Genomic DNA, 20,000 nt, shown 5'->3' on the forward strand with positions numbered 1-20,000 from the left:
ACCATATTTAAATCTTCCTCTCTGAATACCTTTTCTTTCTTGTTTCCTATGAATTCCTACAGGTCTCCACTTACTACTTCCATATTTTCAACTTTTCAGACTAATCACTCAATTCACTTCTTAATCACATGCCTGAACCAACTCAATTCTTGACGTCTCAGTATTTTTTCAGCATCAGGTTTACTGTATTTGTTTGTGCAAACACTCACGTGCATTATCATCATCTCAACACATTACAACCCTGAATCTTAGGATTTTCAGTGCCACTTTCTATATCTCTTTCTTTCAAAAGTTCCAACTGATGTTTAAGCACTACTTAGCAGTACATGTCCTGTACATGCATCCTAAATTTCTAATCAATTTATGACTGAAATACTTATATTTACCTATACAGTAATCTAACAATCCTTTTGCATTTCATCCATGCTGTTGCGCTCTTTTCTTACAGCGCTCTCAATATCTGCTTCTCTGTCCAGTTTGTTTCCAGAGTAACAGAAATGTTCCAAGAGTAATTATACAGCAGTAGTATATTAGGTTCTTAGTTTTACTTTGTACATCACAATGAAGTCTCAGATGTTAACAGCATATGCACATTTTTTAAATATTAACATAAACCAGTAGATATGCCAAACCAAGCAGAGAAGACAACTTACATCATCCAAAAATGACAAATTTTCTAAGACAATTTGTATTTTTCATAGCTACAAACCTGAGGTCTTAACAATAGGATAATTTCCAGCTAGGGCGCTAGAAATTATCCTATTGTTAAGACGAAAGGTTTGTTCGCGTATGAACAAGTGTAAATAGATAATGCATATTTATCATTATCACTAAGCAGTAAGACACATCCACTGAGTAACAAACCTAGTCTCACACAACTCACCCAAAATGAATTGTTCCTATGTGAGTAGCAAAATCTACAACAAGATGAAGTTAAAGGAGTTGCAGAGCTAGGAAAAAACAGGCCAAAGGGAAAGGATAGGAAGGAAAATGCAATAGGGTGAAGCTGTTTGAAGCCCAAGGGATGCTGCACAAAACACTTACACAATCCTGTGCCACAGAGGAACCGAGAGATTGTGAAAGTCAACCACCATTTAGACAAAAGTCCATGGTACAGTATATAGTAGGCAAGATTTTATGTATTCAAAATGGTATGTGATGAATTACTCATAAAAACATTATTCTTGAAGTATGCTAGTCAGATGGTCAGATAAAACGTTAGACACTAGGTTTTCTTCACATTTGTGAAAAAAGTTCATAGTAACTTGCCAATGAAAAGCAAGATTGGGGAAAATTATACTATAATTAATGTGATAAAATTTAATACAAGAAATAAAATTTAAAGCCCTAATATAATTTTTCCTCTTAATATAAAGCCATAAAATTTGCCTTGTCTAAAGATTAATGTCCCAAATTTAACGCTTAATAATTAGAAACAGACCTGCTTGATAATAGCCCGAAACTATTGCCAAAATCTATACTAAGGACACTCAGATCCTACTTTATTCAAGTGGGACAGAAGATAAGATAATTACCTGAAAACCTAAATGACTACATTATTACAAAAAGGCATAAAAAATTACTATGCATTTCTGGAAAACTGTCTGAATTAATCCAATACAAGCCCTTTATGGGAAAGGACACAAAACGAATGTAAAGGGACAAAAAGGCATGTTATCTAACCCCAAAAGGTAGCAATCAACTGGCCTCTTAAAGAAAAACCAAGAGTCTGAAAATGCAAGCGAAACAGTTCCAGTGCCTGGCAGGAAAAACTCACACTCACTCACCAACCCCGCAAAAGGCAAAGGAGATAACAGTAACTTAGTAATCAATCAATGAGTGAACTCCTGTAATTGACGACTCCTTCAAAAACATTCGTCAGCCAACCTTAGCTGCTGTCAATTCAGTCTTTATAGAAGTTGATGTGAAACATAAGTATAAGAGCAATGTAAAAGCTATTGTAGAGAACTGGCCCACAACCTAAGAATGAATAATTAACAGAATAGTGGGAGGGCCATGACCATCAATGATGCTTAGCATAGCTTACATTAGTGATAATAGTTGTACTGGAACTGTAGTTCTTACAAGAATTACACTACTCTAAAATTTTATCTGGTCCCAAACATATGTACAACATACTAGAAATCACTAAAAAAAACTATAATTTAAAATAATGATAAATAAAACTTATCCAAAATTCTGTGATACTACACAAAAAACATACAGTATCTTACAAGGTATAATGACACAAAAAATATTTGATAAATAAGAAGCACTTACTTAGTGTATTAATAGTTGGACCTGGTCCAACAAGAGACATAATACTAAAATCTGCATCTCTGGTAGGTGACGCAGACGGAAGCATTTCACCAACGCTGAAGACACTATGCTGGATGTTTGAACTTGGTTGTTTCCCTTCCTGAAGCGCTATACTCTCTTCTTCTGACATGTAAATGCTCAGAAACTGAGCAATGTCTGGGAGCTCTGTGCATGGCTGGGGAAGTGTTATTGTTCCCAAATCCCCCTCCATTTTAATTACAACCCTGAAAGAAAAAGGTTTTGAATTAATAAAAAAATAAAATTCTAGAAATAGGTAAGATTGCATTTAGCAGAAATTAAAAATGAATCAATACAATATCTGACATGCTGAGTATAAATTTGTCAGGTCTTCAAGGTGCTGATGTCAATATGATTACCATTTGCTAGTGTTCTATTTTAAAAAAACAACTTTAAGCACATCACCGCAAATACCTGAAAATTACAATGTCTAAATATACTTTTGGTACAAAATTTCTGCACATAATTTTCAATGGTCAACTACAACATCAAGCCTAAACAACTCAATTAGGTAATTATGTCACAATATCCACCAATAACATTGAATTCACCACCAGATGTCACCCAGCCCACTACCAATACGTAATATTTCATTTTCTGTACTTACCATGTTGCTAAGATCTGACTGGTATTCAATGATATGGTTTGATGGCCAAAACTAATCTCAACTTCACTTTTGAGGCAATTCAAATGAGATTTCATATCAAGTACTGTATGTACTCATTGTGCACCCCTGGAAATGCAGTCAACAGAAACACAAAACTGCAAACTTCAGAAGCCAGTGGCCTTTAAAATATTAGAATTATTATATAACTTTACAAAGGCAAAAAAAAAATGGAATATACAGTTTCAGATTTGCAAATGCATTTTAACAAAAAATAATGGCAATTGAATTAGGCCATTTTGGTTTTTTTAATGGATGGATGGATGGATGTATGAGTTTTAGGGCAAAAGCCCAGGCACTGGGGCAAAGAAAAGCATTCAGCGCCATTGGTTTAATATGCCTTCAGTATTTGCACTGATACAGTCTGAACTCAGCTTCCTGAATCTTCAGGGCAAACTCTTATTCTAGATACTCTGAAAGAATCTGAGCTGGAATGTACAGCTGGCTTGAGTGTCCTGGCTATAAAGTTCTGCTATGTGTTCAAGAGATCATCAAAAATGTGTTTAAATAAAACTTTTCCCTCTGTGGGGGGTTGGATGCAAAATGAGCTCTGTCCACTCTCTCTGGCCTGTTTTCTTTCTGCATGAACTCTCATAAGTTTGTCTCCATCCATCCCTTTTCCCATTTTTTTCCTGGACCCTTACTGCTGTTCTTTGTCCTGCTATTTACATATCTACTATTTGTCTGACCAAGTATTCCTACTCCCTTCCCAACACAGAACAAATAAACCAAACTTTTTTTCCAGCCTCTTGACTATACATCTCACAACTTTCTCATTTGTAGTATGATCTTCTCACTGCACTCCAGCCATAAATCTTAACATATTTTCTCACTGAACTCCAGCCATAAATCTTAAGCTCTATTGATATAAATTTCCCAAATCTACCATTTACTTGTTAGTCACCATGTTACTGTTGCTGAGTAATACAGGCCTTTCATTTATCAGAACACAACATGGTTCCACTTGCCATTCTCTTTGCAATTTGTTTTTCTATAGGTATTTCAGGCATGACAAATCTTCTATTCCAAGTAGACTGTACACCTGAGTATGTATTTCTTGAGACCATCTGTTACATTACGTACGCTTCAACCCCCACAATGTTGCCACAATTGGGCTTTTTCCTTCATTTCTTTTCATGTTACAATAATCTGTTTTTTTCTACATCATTCCTGCATGCTGTATCAAGTGTTTTCGTAATTCTGATCATCCTTTTCATTTGGATATTTCCAGACTATGCTAGGCTATCTACTGTGTAGTATTATCCATACCATTGATCAAACAGTCTTGCCTTCACTTATATAAAAAACACCACACATTTTTCTAAAATTCCTATAACCTGGCATCCAAGGTAGGCAGAGATGATTTTTTGTATTTCACTTTTACGATTTATGACAATCTACACAAATAAGGACTGAGCGTTCATGGTTATTCGTGGTTATGGTAGGGAAGGCAAAGTTAGGGCGCATTCATGCATTTTATTCTATGACAAAAGGTACTCTAGAATAGGCCATGACCATAATGGAGTGAAAGACCTGGCAGGCTAGGTTATTTTAGTCTGGGAGAATGTAAGATAAGTGGTCTCACATTGCTTCTTTGTCCTTTTCAATGTGACACTACTAACAACAGAAATAAACAAAGCACTTTATCTGACTACTCATCTTGCAGTTTACGACATTCTGGACAGTGAAAGTAAGCATCCTCTAAATAAATAAATAGGGAGCTAAGAAACCACACACAAAAAAAACAATGAATTTTTTCACATTCCTGACCAGTGTTGTTAGTAAAAACCAAAGGAAAAATAAATAGTTCACACACTTAATGAGTAATTTGATTATCATAGTATAATCCCATACTGAGCTTGGTTACAATGAGCCTAAGCTCCCTTTTCCGGCAACCTCCTGGTACTAGGCTAGCCATGCCTGCAAAATGAATTCATTTCAAAGTTTAAGCTAAGAGAACTCAAGATTTTCTGACATAACATCCAGTAAAATTGCAAATTACTACCAAAGCCCTCAAAGTCAGCAGCTACTGGTTTCTATGCAAAAATGGAGCCAAGTTTAGTACTGGCCCCTCGGGTTGCATGCAATAATGCAAACAAAAGGCAACAAATAAAAAGACAAAACATAATCATAAACAAAAGACAGCAAATATGATGGATGGAGGTTGGCAGGAAGTAATGGTCTGGTCTAGCCTAGCCTACTGTACAAAAGTAGTAAGCTGGTCTCAGAGTTCAACCGAGGCTAACTGTCTGCCCAGCCTAAGTTACGATTCGGAACAAATAACCTGTTCTAAACATCCATACGATGAAATACACAGCATTTCTCAAACTTTGGATCAGGCCAAATAATACCGAGCCAGTCTAGCCCTTACACAGACTCACCACAGTCTACGGATAACGTGCAAGACTTCTTAACGCAAAAGTGGGCTGTCCCAGAAAACGTTCTCTCGAGCCTACATTAAAATTTACCACGTTGGTTTCATAAATAAATATATAAAAGTCTTAGGTTGTTATAAATACAATTATGCAACATTAATTCGTGATCAGTAGCGAGTTGTAGCAATTAGCTAACTCAGATGTATCACAGGCCAAGTCATGCACTTCCTTGTACGAAGGGTCATCTTCAATCATGCAGGAAAAGTGACAGGGGCGTCTAAGGCCTTTCTCTGGCATAAAATATGAAAGCCCAACACCAAAGGCATCCATACTCACTATGCTTAAAACGACAGAGAAACGGACGAGGCGAAGATATTTGTTACGCAAGCTACACTCTCAGACAGAAGGCGTCGACGCCATTGTTCCTTGTAAACAAACAGGCGACGCTTTCTCAGGGATCCTTCATATAAAAAATGAATTCTTTATATTCGCATAATTCGGTATAATTAAGTTTAATGCCATAATTATGTCATAAATTAAGTATTTATTTTAATTAATTGCCAGATTGCAAATTTATACGCAGCGCGTCACATTAAAAGAAACCAATTATCCGCAAATAGAAAGGGAACAATACGATGACGTCAAATGGTTACGTCAAAAAGTAAAATCCATTGAATCGGTCATGAAAGGTCTTTGAGGTCGCTTATAAAGCGTACTAGGAATCTCAGTTCCTTGACTCTAAAGTGGAATGGCCGTTTAAAGATTTTTTCGTCAAGTTAAAGAGGGAATGCAACGAACGGTGTACAAGCAGGAAATGCGTTAGCGTAGAGATTTTAGCGAGCGCCAAGATCATGCAGTGATTTGCAACATTTATGGTCTTTGTCGTCTCCTGAGCGAGCTGGATCGTGAGCCATTTTTGCGGAGGAAATCATCTTACCATTTTTTTTACTTTTGTTTAACCAGCGTTTGGATTTTTGTCAGGAGAGAATTTTTGGAATTAGTTTAATTATAATTATGGTCTCTGTCAATGTATGTAACATAAGATTATATGCGCGCGCGCACACACAAGCGCACAAACATACACACGCACACACACACACGCACGCACACACACACACACACACACACACACACACATATATATATATATATATATGTGTGTGTGTGTGTGTGTGTGTGTGTGTGTGTGTGTGTGTGTGTGTGTGTAGCTTTCTTAAAGGTAATGGTGCAAGGAGTACGATCAACATTATACCTGATCTAAATCCATCCCAACAGCCAGCTAATCGCTGCCGTAATAAGAATTCTCTCTCTCTCTCTCTCTCTCTCTCTCTCTCTCTCTCTCTCTCTCTGATTAATATATATATATATAATATATATATATATATATATATATATATATATATATATATATATGGGGATACAATCCACAATGAAGTAAATTCCTCTTGTAGTTTAAAATATATATTTCTTGTATACAAGAAATATATATTTTAAACTACAAGAGGAATTTACTTCATTGTGGATTGTATCCCCATTTACTTAGAGGTACGAGATAGTACCTGGCTTCTGCATATATATAATATATATATATATAATATATATATATATGGTATATATATATATATATATATATATATATATATATATATATATTTAGAGAGAGAGACGAGAGAGAGAGCAGCCACTAATGCCCAGTTATTTTATTATTATTATTATATTATTATTATATTATTATTATATTATTTTATTATTATTACTATTTCACTGCAGCAAACTGAATCCAAAAACCTTTGGGCAAATCAAAATTGAAGGTCTCAAAATATATTAATGCATGCAAAGGTTCTTTACATTAATTTTGAGGTTTATCTTGAGACGAAAAAAAACAGCTGTCCTCTATATAACCCGAAGTTTGTAATTCGTTAGTTGTATTGCTTCTAGAGACAATATTTTGACATCATGTTATTATACTACTATGGGGCCATTAATTCTATCTGATTTTTTTCAGTCAGATGTAAAAGAAGAGCATCTGATTCTTTATCCTATTTTTTTAGCTGGATATTTATCTTAATTCATTCTGGCTCTTAATTCTTCACCTGTATAACCCAGGATGGAAGAACTACGGTCTATATGTGGGATTTTGTTAATAAAGTTGCCACTCTAGTCGGGACATTCTTATTTTTAGTCATGTTTTTATGGTGCGGAAAGATTACACCTTTACAAATCAAATTATTTTCAACATTGCTTTAATGGACTCAAAAACAATGAAGTGATGTATCGAAAAGCTGGTGTTCTTAACCAATTCTTTCTCCCTCTTTCTGTTGGTCAAGAATGTCTAAGCGGCTTTATTGTAGGTGTCCAAACTGTAAGCTGTACAGTTCCATTCCCTATATATTCTTCTTCTTTTTTAATGTTTTTTAGTGCATTATCCAAACGAATTGATTATTTCCAGGGCGCCCTGTACCGAATATGAGAAATCTGAATTGCGTACAGGGCGCCCTGTACCGTATTCGAGAAATACTTTCTTGCGTTCAGGGCGCCCTTACTTGACACACTGGAAGTGTTTTTTTTTATTATATTTGTTTTGTACATGTGTTTGTTTATTAATAATTTCGTACACTCTACACCGGATTAGTGAACTAATAATTCGAATAGAACTGATATTCACAGGGGACAATCTGATTTTGCTTTGTAGATATAGCTCTTAGTGCCCTAGCTGTCACCGATGATGGAAGTATACATACATACATACATACATACATACATACATACATACATACATACATACATACATACACATACATACATCTATTATATAGATATAGATATATATATATATATATATATATATATAATATATAATGTATATATATATATATATATATATATATATATATATATATATATATATAAATATATATATATATATATATATATATATATAAGATATATATATATTAATATATATATATATATGACGCCTATCACACAGATTATTTTCATTAAACTCAATAATGCACCTTTTTTGGATGAATTGCTATTAAACGTCTTTAAATATATCAGAATATAATGGTTAGAAAACTTCTACAAATGTACAAAATACAGGGACCATGTGCTCAAGAAGGTGTCAACATTTAGTAAAGGTGTTTTCTGCCTGTTGAACATTATGTTAACAATTAAAAGTGTTTTGATGAGAATATGCAATTCTGAAACAAAGTACAAAGTGACAGAGGTGACAAAATGAGGTGGTTGTGATCATATATCTAATCAATCAAATAGGCGTCATATATATATATATATATATATATATATATATATATATATATATATATATATATATATATAATATATATATTTAAATTCCAGCATAAGCTAGGGCACTAAGAGCCATCTGAATGCAACACTGTCTTCAGGGCAAAAGGTGCCCTGAACGCAAGATCTTTTTCTAGCATCGCTACACTGCAAAAGGTGCAAAACTGATTTTCAGTATCAATACAGGGCCAAAAAAAAAAAAATAAAAAAACGCCCTACGCGCAAGACTGATTTCCGCCATCCAAATAAATAGGGAGGCAGGAGGCGCCTTGAAACGCAAAACTGTTCAAACATTGGTATGATCCTCCATAAAGCCAATACTGGGCAAAAACGCCCTGAACGCAAAAGCAGACGTCCCTTGTGAAATATCAGTTGTAAATTCGAATTTGTTCACTGATCCCGGTGTAGAGTGTACGACATTATTAATAAAAAAACACACGTACAACAAATATATATTGATAAAAAAAAAAGCTTCCAGTGTGTTAAGCAAGGGTGCCCTGGACGCAAGTTCATTTTCCTCCATCAGTATAAAGCAAGAAGTATTTCTCGAATACGGTACGGGGCGCCCAGTACGCAATTCGGATTTCTCATATTAAGTACAGGGCGCCCTGGAAATAACCTCAACTTTATCCAGAAATTCAAGGCCCGTCCACACGGCCGAGCTTTACTCTACGAACTCTGTTCGATGTGGACGTCAGAAGCGGAGAAATAGCAGATAGGTTCTCTGACTTTTCCCGCTTCTGACGTCACATTGAACAAAGTTCGTCGGGGCAAAATTTACCGTGTGGACGGGGCTTTACACAGAAGCTGCTCATTGGTGGGCACAGAAAGGTCATACAGAAAACACGAGGTCAGCATCGTCAGTTCCATGATCAGAGTTTTCTTCTTTCCTATGGGGGTCGTGTGTGTTACCTCTGCTGCCTACTTAGTGCCGAAACCTCCAGTGAAATTGACAAATGAATCACCTGTCAGTTATGCAAACGATTATTAAGCTGCCTCGTCCATATCGCAGAGCTACAACAGTTCACCTTGTATTGTGATAAAGTATCCCATATTATGACCTATTCATTGATTGGTTTATTATCTTTTTTTGTTTTGCATTTCCCATTATCTTCTGCCATTTGTTTCAAATGAATAGCATATTTCTTTTGGAAGCTTGAATTTAAGTCAATAGCACCTGGAGGGTTTTCCTATATGAATAGGATTTATCTTCAATCAATAATAATAATAATAATAATAATAATAATAATAATAATAATAATAATAATAATAATAATAATAATAATAATAAGAATAATAATAATAATAAACACATTATTTAACTTAGAAACCACGAAGATGGAGAAAGAGATATTGATATGGATGGTGGAGGAATAAGATGGTCGATTCGCATAAATATCTGGGGAGTATTTGGATGACGGTAGGTAAAGATAAAAGGCTATAATCGCAAGATATGAAATGCAAGAAGAAAGGCAGCAGGTCGTATGCTAAAGACTGGAAGTATATATATATATTATATATATATATATATATATATATATATATATATATATATATATATATATATAATACATATATATGTGTATATATATAATACATATATATACTATATATATATATATATATATATATATATATATATATATATATATATATATATATAAAATCACACACAGACACAAACGCGAAATCCAAGCCTGTAAGGTAAGACAACAGAAAACGAAAGATCAAGGAGTAACTTTAGGGACTTGAAATCCCTTAACAGAAAATTGAGAGAATATATAGGAATACCCTCGAAAGTCAATGATTTATGTGAACCTGGGAAGCTCTGGTTGTTAAGCCAGTAACAGCTTTACCCAGGTAGCACAAAAAAAAAGTAAATGGAAATGTGGGGGTGGGGGTTGGGTGCGTTTAAAAGTTAAGTAGAAGTTACATTCAATAATCTGTAAAAAATAAGCTCGGATACATCACATCTTAACTAATTTAATTGTGGTGGTAGGGCGGGCGATAAGAAACGGAAGTGATTATCGTAAGTGATAGTGAAAAAGTACAGCATTAAAGAGGTCCACTTGCAAATTAAGATTTATTTTATTGGAATAAAAGAAACACTCAGTTTAACGAAATCTTAAAGAAATTAAGATAAAGACAGTTAAAATACTTAGGAAATAGATTAACAGTAAATAACAATGGAAATTAGTGTCACTTAGAAAAAGGGATTAACAATACCAAAGAGAAATGCTATACAGTCAAAATGTTTACAGATAAACAGCTCTGCACAAACACGAACGGTGCAATGTGCCCGTAACTGTGTTTGTGGATTGAGCGCTTAGAAACTGAACCAAACGGGTAGGCGAAAGGATTGTTGAGGGCAACTGTCAATAAAATGGAAGTGAAGTGTGGAGGTTACGTGTGAGTAAGCAAAAAAAAAAGAAGGATTTTATATAGTATAATGTGATGTAAAAAGGACTGATGGGGTGAAAAATATTTCGGTAGGTAAAGGTGGTAAGAAAGTTAAGCGTAGATGAAAAGATGTTTCATAGGTATAGTACTTTTAAATAGTTCGGTCATATAGAAGTAAATACAATAATAGGATGGCTAAAAGTGCGTGTAATTCAGATGAATTAGGGGAAAGGAGGCGAGGGAGATCTAGAAATGAACGGATAGATAAGGGGAATGACACTGGAAAGGAAAGAGCCTTCATATCCAGGAAGCGCAAGAATGCGAGCAAGATAGGGGGGAATGGTGCTGAAAACGTTTTAGGGAGATTCAACATGGTAATAATGAGTCTCCATCCCCAGCTCCCGTGGTAGGCTTATTAAGTAGCTAATGTTTATAGATTTTTTTGTAATAGGTTATATAGGGAGTTTACCTATGATTCATCAGTTGGTGAATCATCAAGAATATGTCAGTGACATTTGCATTTTTTTTCCATAGAATACCATTACACATCGAATAACAGCTTTTATAGAACCATTTCCATATACGATTAGCCTGCTTGTTACGCCACTTAATTAAAGGTATATATATTTCTTAGTTTCATTAACCATGAAGTGTAAGAGAACTTGAAATAGTTTTCCATAAAAAATATAGTTTTCTATAACTCATTATAATTTCGTTTTCTATCTCTATATTACCGTATACTAAAATAAATACCTATTGCTAACTGAGACCAAATTATCAATTACGCTACCTTTACCATACCAAGACCCAATCTGTCATACTGATAGATTAGTTTCAAACAAAGCGTTGATAACTCTTACCTTCAGGTGCATAACACAAAACGTGCTCGTTCATCCAAGACTCGTGGTTGCTTCGGTTTAAGATGAAGTTGACCTTATGGCAGCATGGGCTCTCGTACATTAACTTTTAAAAAAGTCACAAGTGGATGGGGATTGTGCATTCTTTTATTTATTATATATACGTAAAATAAGTGTGAAAAACAAATGTATACCTTTCTCCATTCATCTGATGGCCATGTTTACCATCATACCCAACGTACTAGCGGTTGCTGAGTGGCCCTGCATTATCAAATTAACAGTTTATACATCCAATGTATTTGGTCATACTGCAAATTCTACATTCACAGTTTCATTTTTAATATCATTAAACACTTGGATACCTTCATTGATTGGATTATCCATCCATAGATTAAAATCGCCGTGGAAAAAAACACTCGCTGCAGATGGATATCATTCCCGCCAAGCAGTAGGTCAAACTCATCTTCCATCGGCACGTGAAGGAAACTATGCGTAGGTGCGGTCATTTCAGTAATCTTAAAGGTTTCATAGTCTTTCAGTCATGTCTCAGTAATGGCAAAAAATATAGTCAGAATTTTCAGTTATTAAGTCTCTAATCTGTAATGTTTTATTTCCTACAGATTGGATATTCACGTAACACATTTTAAATTTCTATACAAGTATAGCCAGATCCTGTCAGAACAATCTCCTTCATCTCATTATCTAAAGCTTTGCATTCTTTTGAGTTCACTGCATGACAATATGTCTGATATTTGTGGCTCTTACAATTTATACAGCTCATCATTGCAACAGCAGCAGTACCACGGTCCTTTGTCCTATGGCATCCTGTGTATTTTCCACATGTTAACTCCTTGGCTATATAGGCTATATTCTTGAATCCACAATTAAATGACCACATCTTTGACAACAGTAGCAAGTGGTGGCATATGATACCTGGATATGTGCCTCATCTCATTTTCACTTTGTCACCATTATCATGAACAGCATTCCTAACCTCAGGCTCACATTTCAATATTAGATGAAACGTTTCTTTATAGAGGCTGGCCTTTTAAGCACAACTGATATCTTCTTGTCAGTTTCAGTGATTGATTGCAAATAACTATTTCTCTCAATCATGTCTTTTATCACTGCCTGTTCTGCTTCATATGTTTTTACAAATCATGACCTTAATGACAACTCCCCGAACATCATTGCTAATCTTATTCGCCGCCAAGTCCCCAATATGTTCATTTGCAAAATTTAAAACAACACACCAATGCTTCGTTGATCTTATCAGACAATTTTTCACCCTTTAATGATCAACAGATTCTTATTCTTTCCTTTAACTTTGTCAGCTTTGGTGATCTTATCAGGTTGAGGATTAGGCACATTTTTTTCATGATTAAATAACTTTCTTTTGAAGACTTTCGAGGTTCGTAGCCTAATTTTGCTCGCACACTAGTTGGCAACTAGGTCACGTGCAGACTCGCAGCTCTGTCGTCAAGTGCGATTAATAGCTGCTCTGCAATTCAGCAATTTTGGCCTTTTGAGTCCCACATTCCTTTCCAAGCTTCTTATATTCCTCTTGAAGAGTTTCATTATTATCTCGCCATTTCCAGGCAAAGTCGTAGTAGTTTGGGCATAGCCACTGCAGATTCGTAGCGTTCTTTTGCTAACTTCACCAAGATGCAGATGCACCCATTCTTTGTGGTACCAATCACATCCATTCCATCCTCCTTCACTATCATCTTTCGTGCAAGAAGGACAGGTCACCGCAGTACGTGCTTTTACTAGCCATAATGACTAGGTAACACCATTAATGAGAGTAGGACTGAGTTAAAAACAACTTCGCCCGTAATTTCACCGTTTCACTCGGAACATCACAACAACACGTCCGATCTGCTCGCTCACTCGTCACTCGTCAGCTTGTAAGGAACCGCAGCCCGCAGGACGCAGGCGCAGGTCCACAGTTACACACTGATCATTTCTAATAATTTTTCACTTGTGTCTTAACTCTTTCCTTTTATCATTTGTTAACTCAAATAACTTTTGGCTTCATTCAGAAGCTATAGTACTCCCCTTTGCCTGGAGCTAGTATCCAATACGGATTAGAAGGGAGAAAACAGATTAAATTGTCTTTAATAAAGAACAATCATACTGAGTATGTTCTCGACCTGCACAGCCGTTTGTTCTTGTATCAAAGCATGGGGTTGAGGGGCATGTCATGGTGACTCCCTGTCAAACTAATCCATAAGAATATAAACACCTTATTATGGTAATAACAACATATCACTGGCAACTCGCTAATCACAAGTGGTGGATTCAACGCTTGCACCCGTGTGTTCCTCTTCTCCTAGGTGTACACGAAGACTCAAGGACATCTGATTTTAACCTGCTCCCTGAGACTTATTGATAGATAATGAGAATCCGCGTATCAAAATATTTTGACATATTCTTCTTGGACCAGTCGTGATAGCTAGGTATTTCAAGTTTAAATTTTTACAACATTAGGATTTGCAAGGATAAGATCTCAGAATTTGTTTCCCGCTACATCTTTTGAAGTTTATGCTAACTTCAGTTATGTATGGATCCATCAACGCACTGAATTTCAATCTTTATTTATTGCTCTAATGTACCAGCAAAGCGACAATGATCTAGATAATAAAGAATGGCCTTCTCTTTACATCTCAGTGAGAGATTCTTTTGTACTATGGTATGTGTATCTAGAATGTTGAGTAATGTTCTATTTAAAGTCCTTGAACTTAGACAGCAAGACTTCGGCTGTATCTCAGTCAATGTTTTCAGTTAGAAAACTGTTGTTTAATGGACTGTTATGTATTCTTTTACTATAATAATGACGATAGGCAAGAATGTATTTACCAGAGTGAGGAGCAGTGTTGGGGAGACAGAAGGTTTTGAGGTGAGAGTAGGATTACACCAGGGGTCGGCTCTGAGCCCATTTATCTTTAACATAGTGATGGTTCTTTTCAATGGTGACCCCATATAAAAATGGGAACCAGCTGGAAAGAATGACGGTAGGCAAGGTCTGCAAACCCAAATATCTCATTTCATAAGTTTTGATTGTATTTCCAGAAAAATGCATCCTTATTCATTTTCAAAATTTGCAAGTTCTTGTTTGTTCCGTTACTCTATATAGAATCATTTTTTAATTATTCATATGTTGTGTTTTAATAATTACTAATGTTTCTACGCACAGTGTTAATATTCAGATACGCCGTTATTTCTATGTTTCAGTGCCTTTTTTTATCATTATTTCAAAACATAATTTGCCATATTCTTTGCATAAAAACCCCCATTACTTCAACATTGACTCTGATTTATATTGAACTGTTGTTTCACAGATAATCATAGTCAACACACAACAATAACCCATCAGTTTGGAAACAAACAGCGACTCAAGGACAAACATTTGAATAATAATCAAATAAAACCTTTATTTGGAAAAATGAACAAATAATAACGGAGCTAAATTATTTGACACAAAGATGTGTATAAAACAGACAGCAAGTGATGAACCGCTACTAAAAATCACCTTCATTTAAGGGAGTAGTCAAACTCATCTTTGTTATAAAGTGGAATACTTTCGATATTTGTGAATGAAATGAAACTCAATGTACATCTGCCTCATATACGAAACGCAGTCGCGTCGAAGTGTTTACCTTTTATTACTATTCCTATTATATTATGACCCGAGAAAAATACAACTGAAAAGAGGGACCTATATATACTTATCATTCAGTATATTTGTATCATCTCTCTTATGATCAAGCACACTTACAAATTCGCAGGTACTGAACGCCCCCAACTCATATTACCTTTAGAAAAAAAAAAGATGTCTTTAAAACGATCTAAAGATCGGAAAATCCCTCACGCAGCACCTGAAGACTTCAATGGCGACGTCAGACCTCGCGAATGACTGGACACGGTTTACGACAAAATTCCCAGCTTAAAATCACTCTTCCTCCGGGTTTATGTTCACTGGTGTCTCGAAGTCGCTCCAGTCGGGTCTGTCCTCGATCCTCTTGGCAATCTTGGGCATAGAAGACACCTTGTTCAACAGTTCTTGGCACAGGGGGTAGTTGTCGATTATTCCCGGGTAATAGATGTTGAAGAGGTCGAAATACGCTGCCACGAATACGTCGACCCAGGTCATCTGCAAGAGAAGTGAATAGACAGATAAGTAGAGAGAGAGAGAGAGAGAGAGAGAGAGAGAGAGAGAGAGAGAGAGAGAGAGAGAGAGAGAGAGAGAGGAGAGAGAGAGAGAGAGTGGATGGATAAGTGGTCATTCAATGATTTATTAGTGATATTATTTACCAGAAAAGCGGACTCATAAACAGATAAATATATAGATAGGTAAAATCATTCATCAATTGACTGATGAATTAAGAAGTCCTTTGCAAGAAGAGCACGTACATAGATAGATAGATAGATAGCATCAGTTGCGGAACTACTGAGGATGTGTTTTGATTTACTTATGAGCATAAGTTACTGGAAAATCAAGTAATGGCAATTCATTTTGCTTTTCATGATAGAGGCCAACTCAACCATTTGCACCAGGGCCCATCATGACCTAGTTCCGCCACTGGATAGCATAGCAAATGGATTGAAAGATTGATGAATTAAGCACTAAATTAAATGATCAAGTTTAGAAATAAATCAAATGATGTTGCAGATTTGATAATCAGTATTAGCTCAGGTTTCCTCATTTAGAAGTGATAATATTACATAAATATTACGGAAAGGGGAAATTTGGGTGTGAAAAATGGGTTTTATTTCACATTCTGCTGAGAATTGGCCTTGTACAGCCTGCCATCCGAACTAGGCCAGTTGAGCATTATAGATTTTTTGTTCTATTTTTAATAAATAAGCGGCAAAGGCTGTAGGGTGATGGTCGTTGATCCAGGAAAGGGATTATAACAGCCATTCGGTACAACTGAAGCGCCCAGTGTTACATACACACACACACACACACACACACCAAGAGCAGTAAATCTAGATGGAGCCACTTATTCCAACTGCAGATCTCATCTTCTTGAAGTTTCAAAAGCGCCTCAGTGACATGATCGGTTTGGTCTTGGCCTGCCACCTCGGTGGTCGCGAGTTCGATTCTTGGCCATTCCATTGAGGGGTCAGAGATGTGTATTTCTGGTGATAGAAGTTCACTCTCGAAAAGTCATGTAAAGCAGTTGGTTCCGTTGCTGAATAATCACTGGTTCCATGCAACGTAAAAACACCATACAAACAAACAAACAAACGTTCGCCCTGGGGCAGATAACGATCTTACTGATAAAAAGAGAACGCGACTATTACACTTTCCATAACTGCGACCTTGAACTTGACGAAAGTTTGAAGTTCTCGCTTACCACATCTGAGTAAATCCACCCTTCTTCGGTGATGGCTCTCTCTACGTTCATAAAGATGATGGGCAACCTTCCTTTCGCTTTATTATACATGTTCGTTTGCTGGGCGACGTCCTGACGAAGTCTGGGCGAAGAGAGGGAAACTCAAAATTAGTGAGAGAACAGAGCAAGTCGACCTTCTGAGTCAGCAGTGTGTCCTGCAGTATGTGGGGTCTACTTACATCAAACTTACGCAAGGCATTTTGTAGCATATGGGGCTCTTGTGAAGAAAAAAGATTTGGTTTTTATGAAACAGCTATTTTCAGCTACAGGAAATTAATATTTTCAATGTATCAATTAGGAAAATATATGATAACGCAGTTAGATTTTTAGTAAACTTTTTTATCGCAGAGTCGCGTGTTAAAATCACAGTGGAGTGGGTTCACGCACAAAGTTTATGACGCCCTCTATTCGAAAACTGTTCATAAAACTGGTAATCTATTTTGGTGGCTGAGGGTGTGAGATACAAGTGCTGAATACTGAGTCAGTTATATGTACATAAATAATACCAATGACACAGGGTCTAATTAGATTAAATATCAAATTTAAGTCAGGTTAAGTTATATTAGGTTATTTGCTTTACTTAAAAATCCGTATAAGCTGACAAAGGGAATTTGTACAGCGCTTCTGTTACGGATGACATCAACATAAAAATAACATATTGGGTGCAATTATGTACAGAATCCTCACCTGGCGACGAAGAGATCTGACAGAATGTAGGTAATATCATGAACACCTTCTACCAGTTCCTGCTGACGGGTTACCGTCCACAGGTCCTTGCTGATCATGTCATGTGCTTCCCCCAGGTACCTCGATATCACAGTGGTCTGATGTAGCTGGTTGCCATCCACCATCAGGACTGGGACGTTGCCCCAGTCGTAGTCTGTGGGGAAAGAACTTGTGATTATGCAGGGTTTGGGAGTGTAGCATCTGTGTGAATGAAGTGCTTTCAATTTGGGTGTTTGTGTGATTCTGAAAGCCTTAGATTTACCTGTATAACGTGCTTAGTACAGTCTAGGATGCTGACCTAACCCCTGCAGTCCACACCTTCTATACGACTACTTTGATTTTCATTTCTGAGTGAGACAGTCTTCTTAAATTCATTCATTCAACATTTCTGGGGGAATTGTTGAAAAGGTACATATCTATTCTTTGAAATTCAGATGGCTGTTTACTATTAATAGCATTAATTGGATTACAATTCTGTCACTCCTATATAACTGTTCTGTAGCCTTTTCTTAAACGTGCAAAGAACCAGTTTTTGGTCTCGTAACAATTCACCTAATATATGTACAAACAGTCTAAACGTTTTTGCAACTCAAAGGGAAATATTTCAATCACTCTGCAAGCTTAATGTCTATGACACAACTATTCCACAATCAACAAAGGACTGCTTTACTCATTTTATGAGTCGTTCGATATCATCTGACATACTATAACGACTACGGTGTCTATTCCTCTGCCACGCAATTTCTATTGATCTGTATAATCTAACACACTATTTCAGATGGAAGGATTCTTCCAATCTATCCCAGAACTTCTGCGGGACTGGTTTACCTATCTGGCAATTCACCGGGACTGTTTCATCTATCTAGCCACCCACTAGGACCATTTCATCATTCTGCAACCTCTGTGGAACAATCTTCAGTCTTCCAAGTTCTGTTGTTCTTCCTGAACCATATTGCATACCGTAAAACTATTAATAATTCACTGGGACTATTCCATCTGTCCTACAACATCTGTGGGACAATGTTCTTAGTTCTGTTGTTCTTCCTGAAACATTTTGCAAACCGTAAATCTATTAATAATTCACTGGGACTATTCCATCTGTCCTACATCTGTGGGACAATGTTCTAAGTTCTATTGTTCTTCCTGAACCATTTTGCATACCGTAAAAATATTAATAATTCACTGGGACTATTCCATCTGTCCTACAACATCTGTGGGACAATGTTCTTAGTTCTATTGTTCTTCCTGAACCACCTCGCACACCGTGAGGACCCTAACTTCGTCTAGACTTCTAAAAGACAGGGCGAATTAATGCGTTCGTCTCACCTTCCTTTCTGTCCTTCCAGTCACTGAACACATTAATTATCTCCTCGGAAAAGTCCACCTCGGCTGCCAGAAGGATCCACCTGATCGGTTCGCCCCTGCCCCTCATGTTGAAGTACACTAGGTGGTACGTAGACATTTCTGAAGAAAGAGGGAAGACGGCATTAGTTAATGGTGTCCACTGTTTATATATATATATATATATATATATATATATATATATATATATATATATATATATATATAGAGTAAGTGAAAATTTCCTTTAAATCTCTGGCTTTTTTTATTATTGATCAACTTCTTATTAGTTTGACAATATTTTCTGAACTTCGACATTCTTCCAAATTCAGTCGATGGACTAAAAAAAGCCAAGATTAACCCTTTGTCCCATTGATTGAGAAACACAACACCACAGCTCTTCCGTCACTTGCAGCTTGTAAGACCTCTTCAAAGTGTATAATGTGGACTTAGCGTCCTATTGTGTTGATACAGTGTGCGGACGGATATGTAGCGTCCAAAACAATGATAATACAATAATACCACAATATCCTACGGGCTACTCTAAGAGAAAGAGCCCGTGCTGGCATAAGGCCAGCTTAATCTCCAA

General features: G+C 36.2%; 2 protein-coding genes across 6 annotated transcripts in view; one reads left to right on the forward strand and one right to left on the reverse strand.

The window, feature by feature from the left end:
- The window catches only part of LOC135203002 (glutathione S-transferase-like), a 46,684-nt gene that overhangs the window by 16,279 nt on the left and 10,405 nt on the right, over nt 1-20,000 (forward strand). The gene's annotated exons all lie outside the window — the stretch shown is intronic.
- LOC135203001 (hematopoietic prostaglandin D synthase-like) lies at nt 15,360-19,556 on the reverse strand. Its single transcript, XM_064232549.1, has 4 exons — nt 19,397-19,556; nt 18,032-18,224; nt 17,306-17,426; nt 15,360-16,095 (listed from the first exon to the last, which is right to left on the reverse strand). Exons 1-4 carry the CDS (start codon nt 19,530-19,532, stop codon nt 15,895-15,897), a joined length of 651 nt encoding a protein of 216 aa, XP_064088619.1. The 5' UTR covers nt 19,533-19,556; the 3' UTR covers nt 15,360-15,894.

The sequence above is a fragment of the Macrobrachium nipponense genome, chromosome 33 (assembly GCF_015104395.2).
Source record: "Macrobrachium nipponense isolate FS-2020 chromosome 33, ASM1510439v2, whole genome shotgun sequence".
NCBI classification, from domain to species: Eukaryota; Metazoa; Arthropoda; class Malacostraca; order Decapoda; family Palaemonidae; genus Macrobrachium; species Macrobrachium nipponense.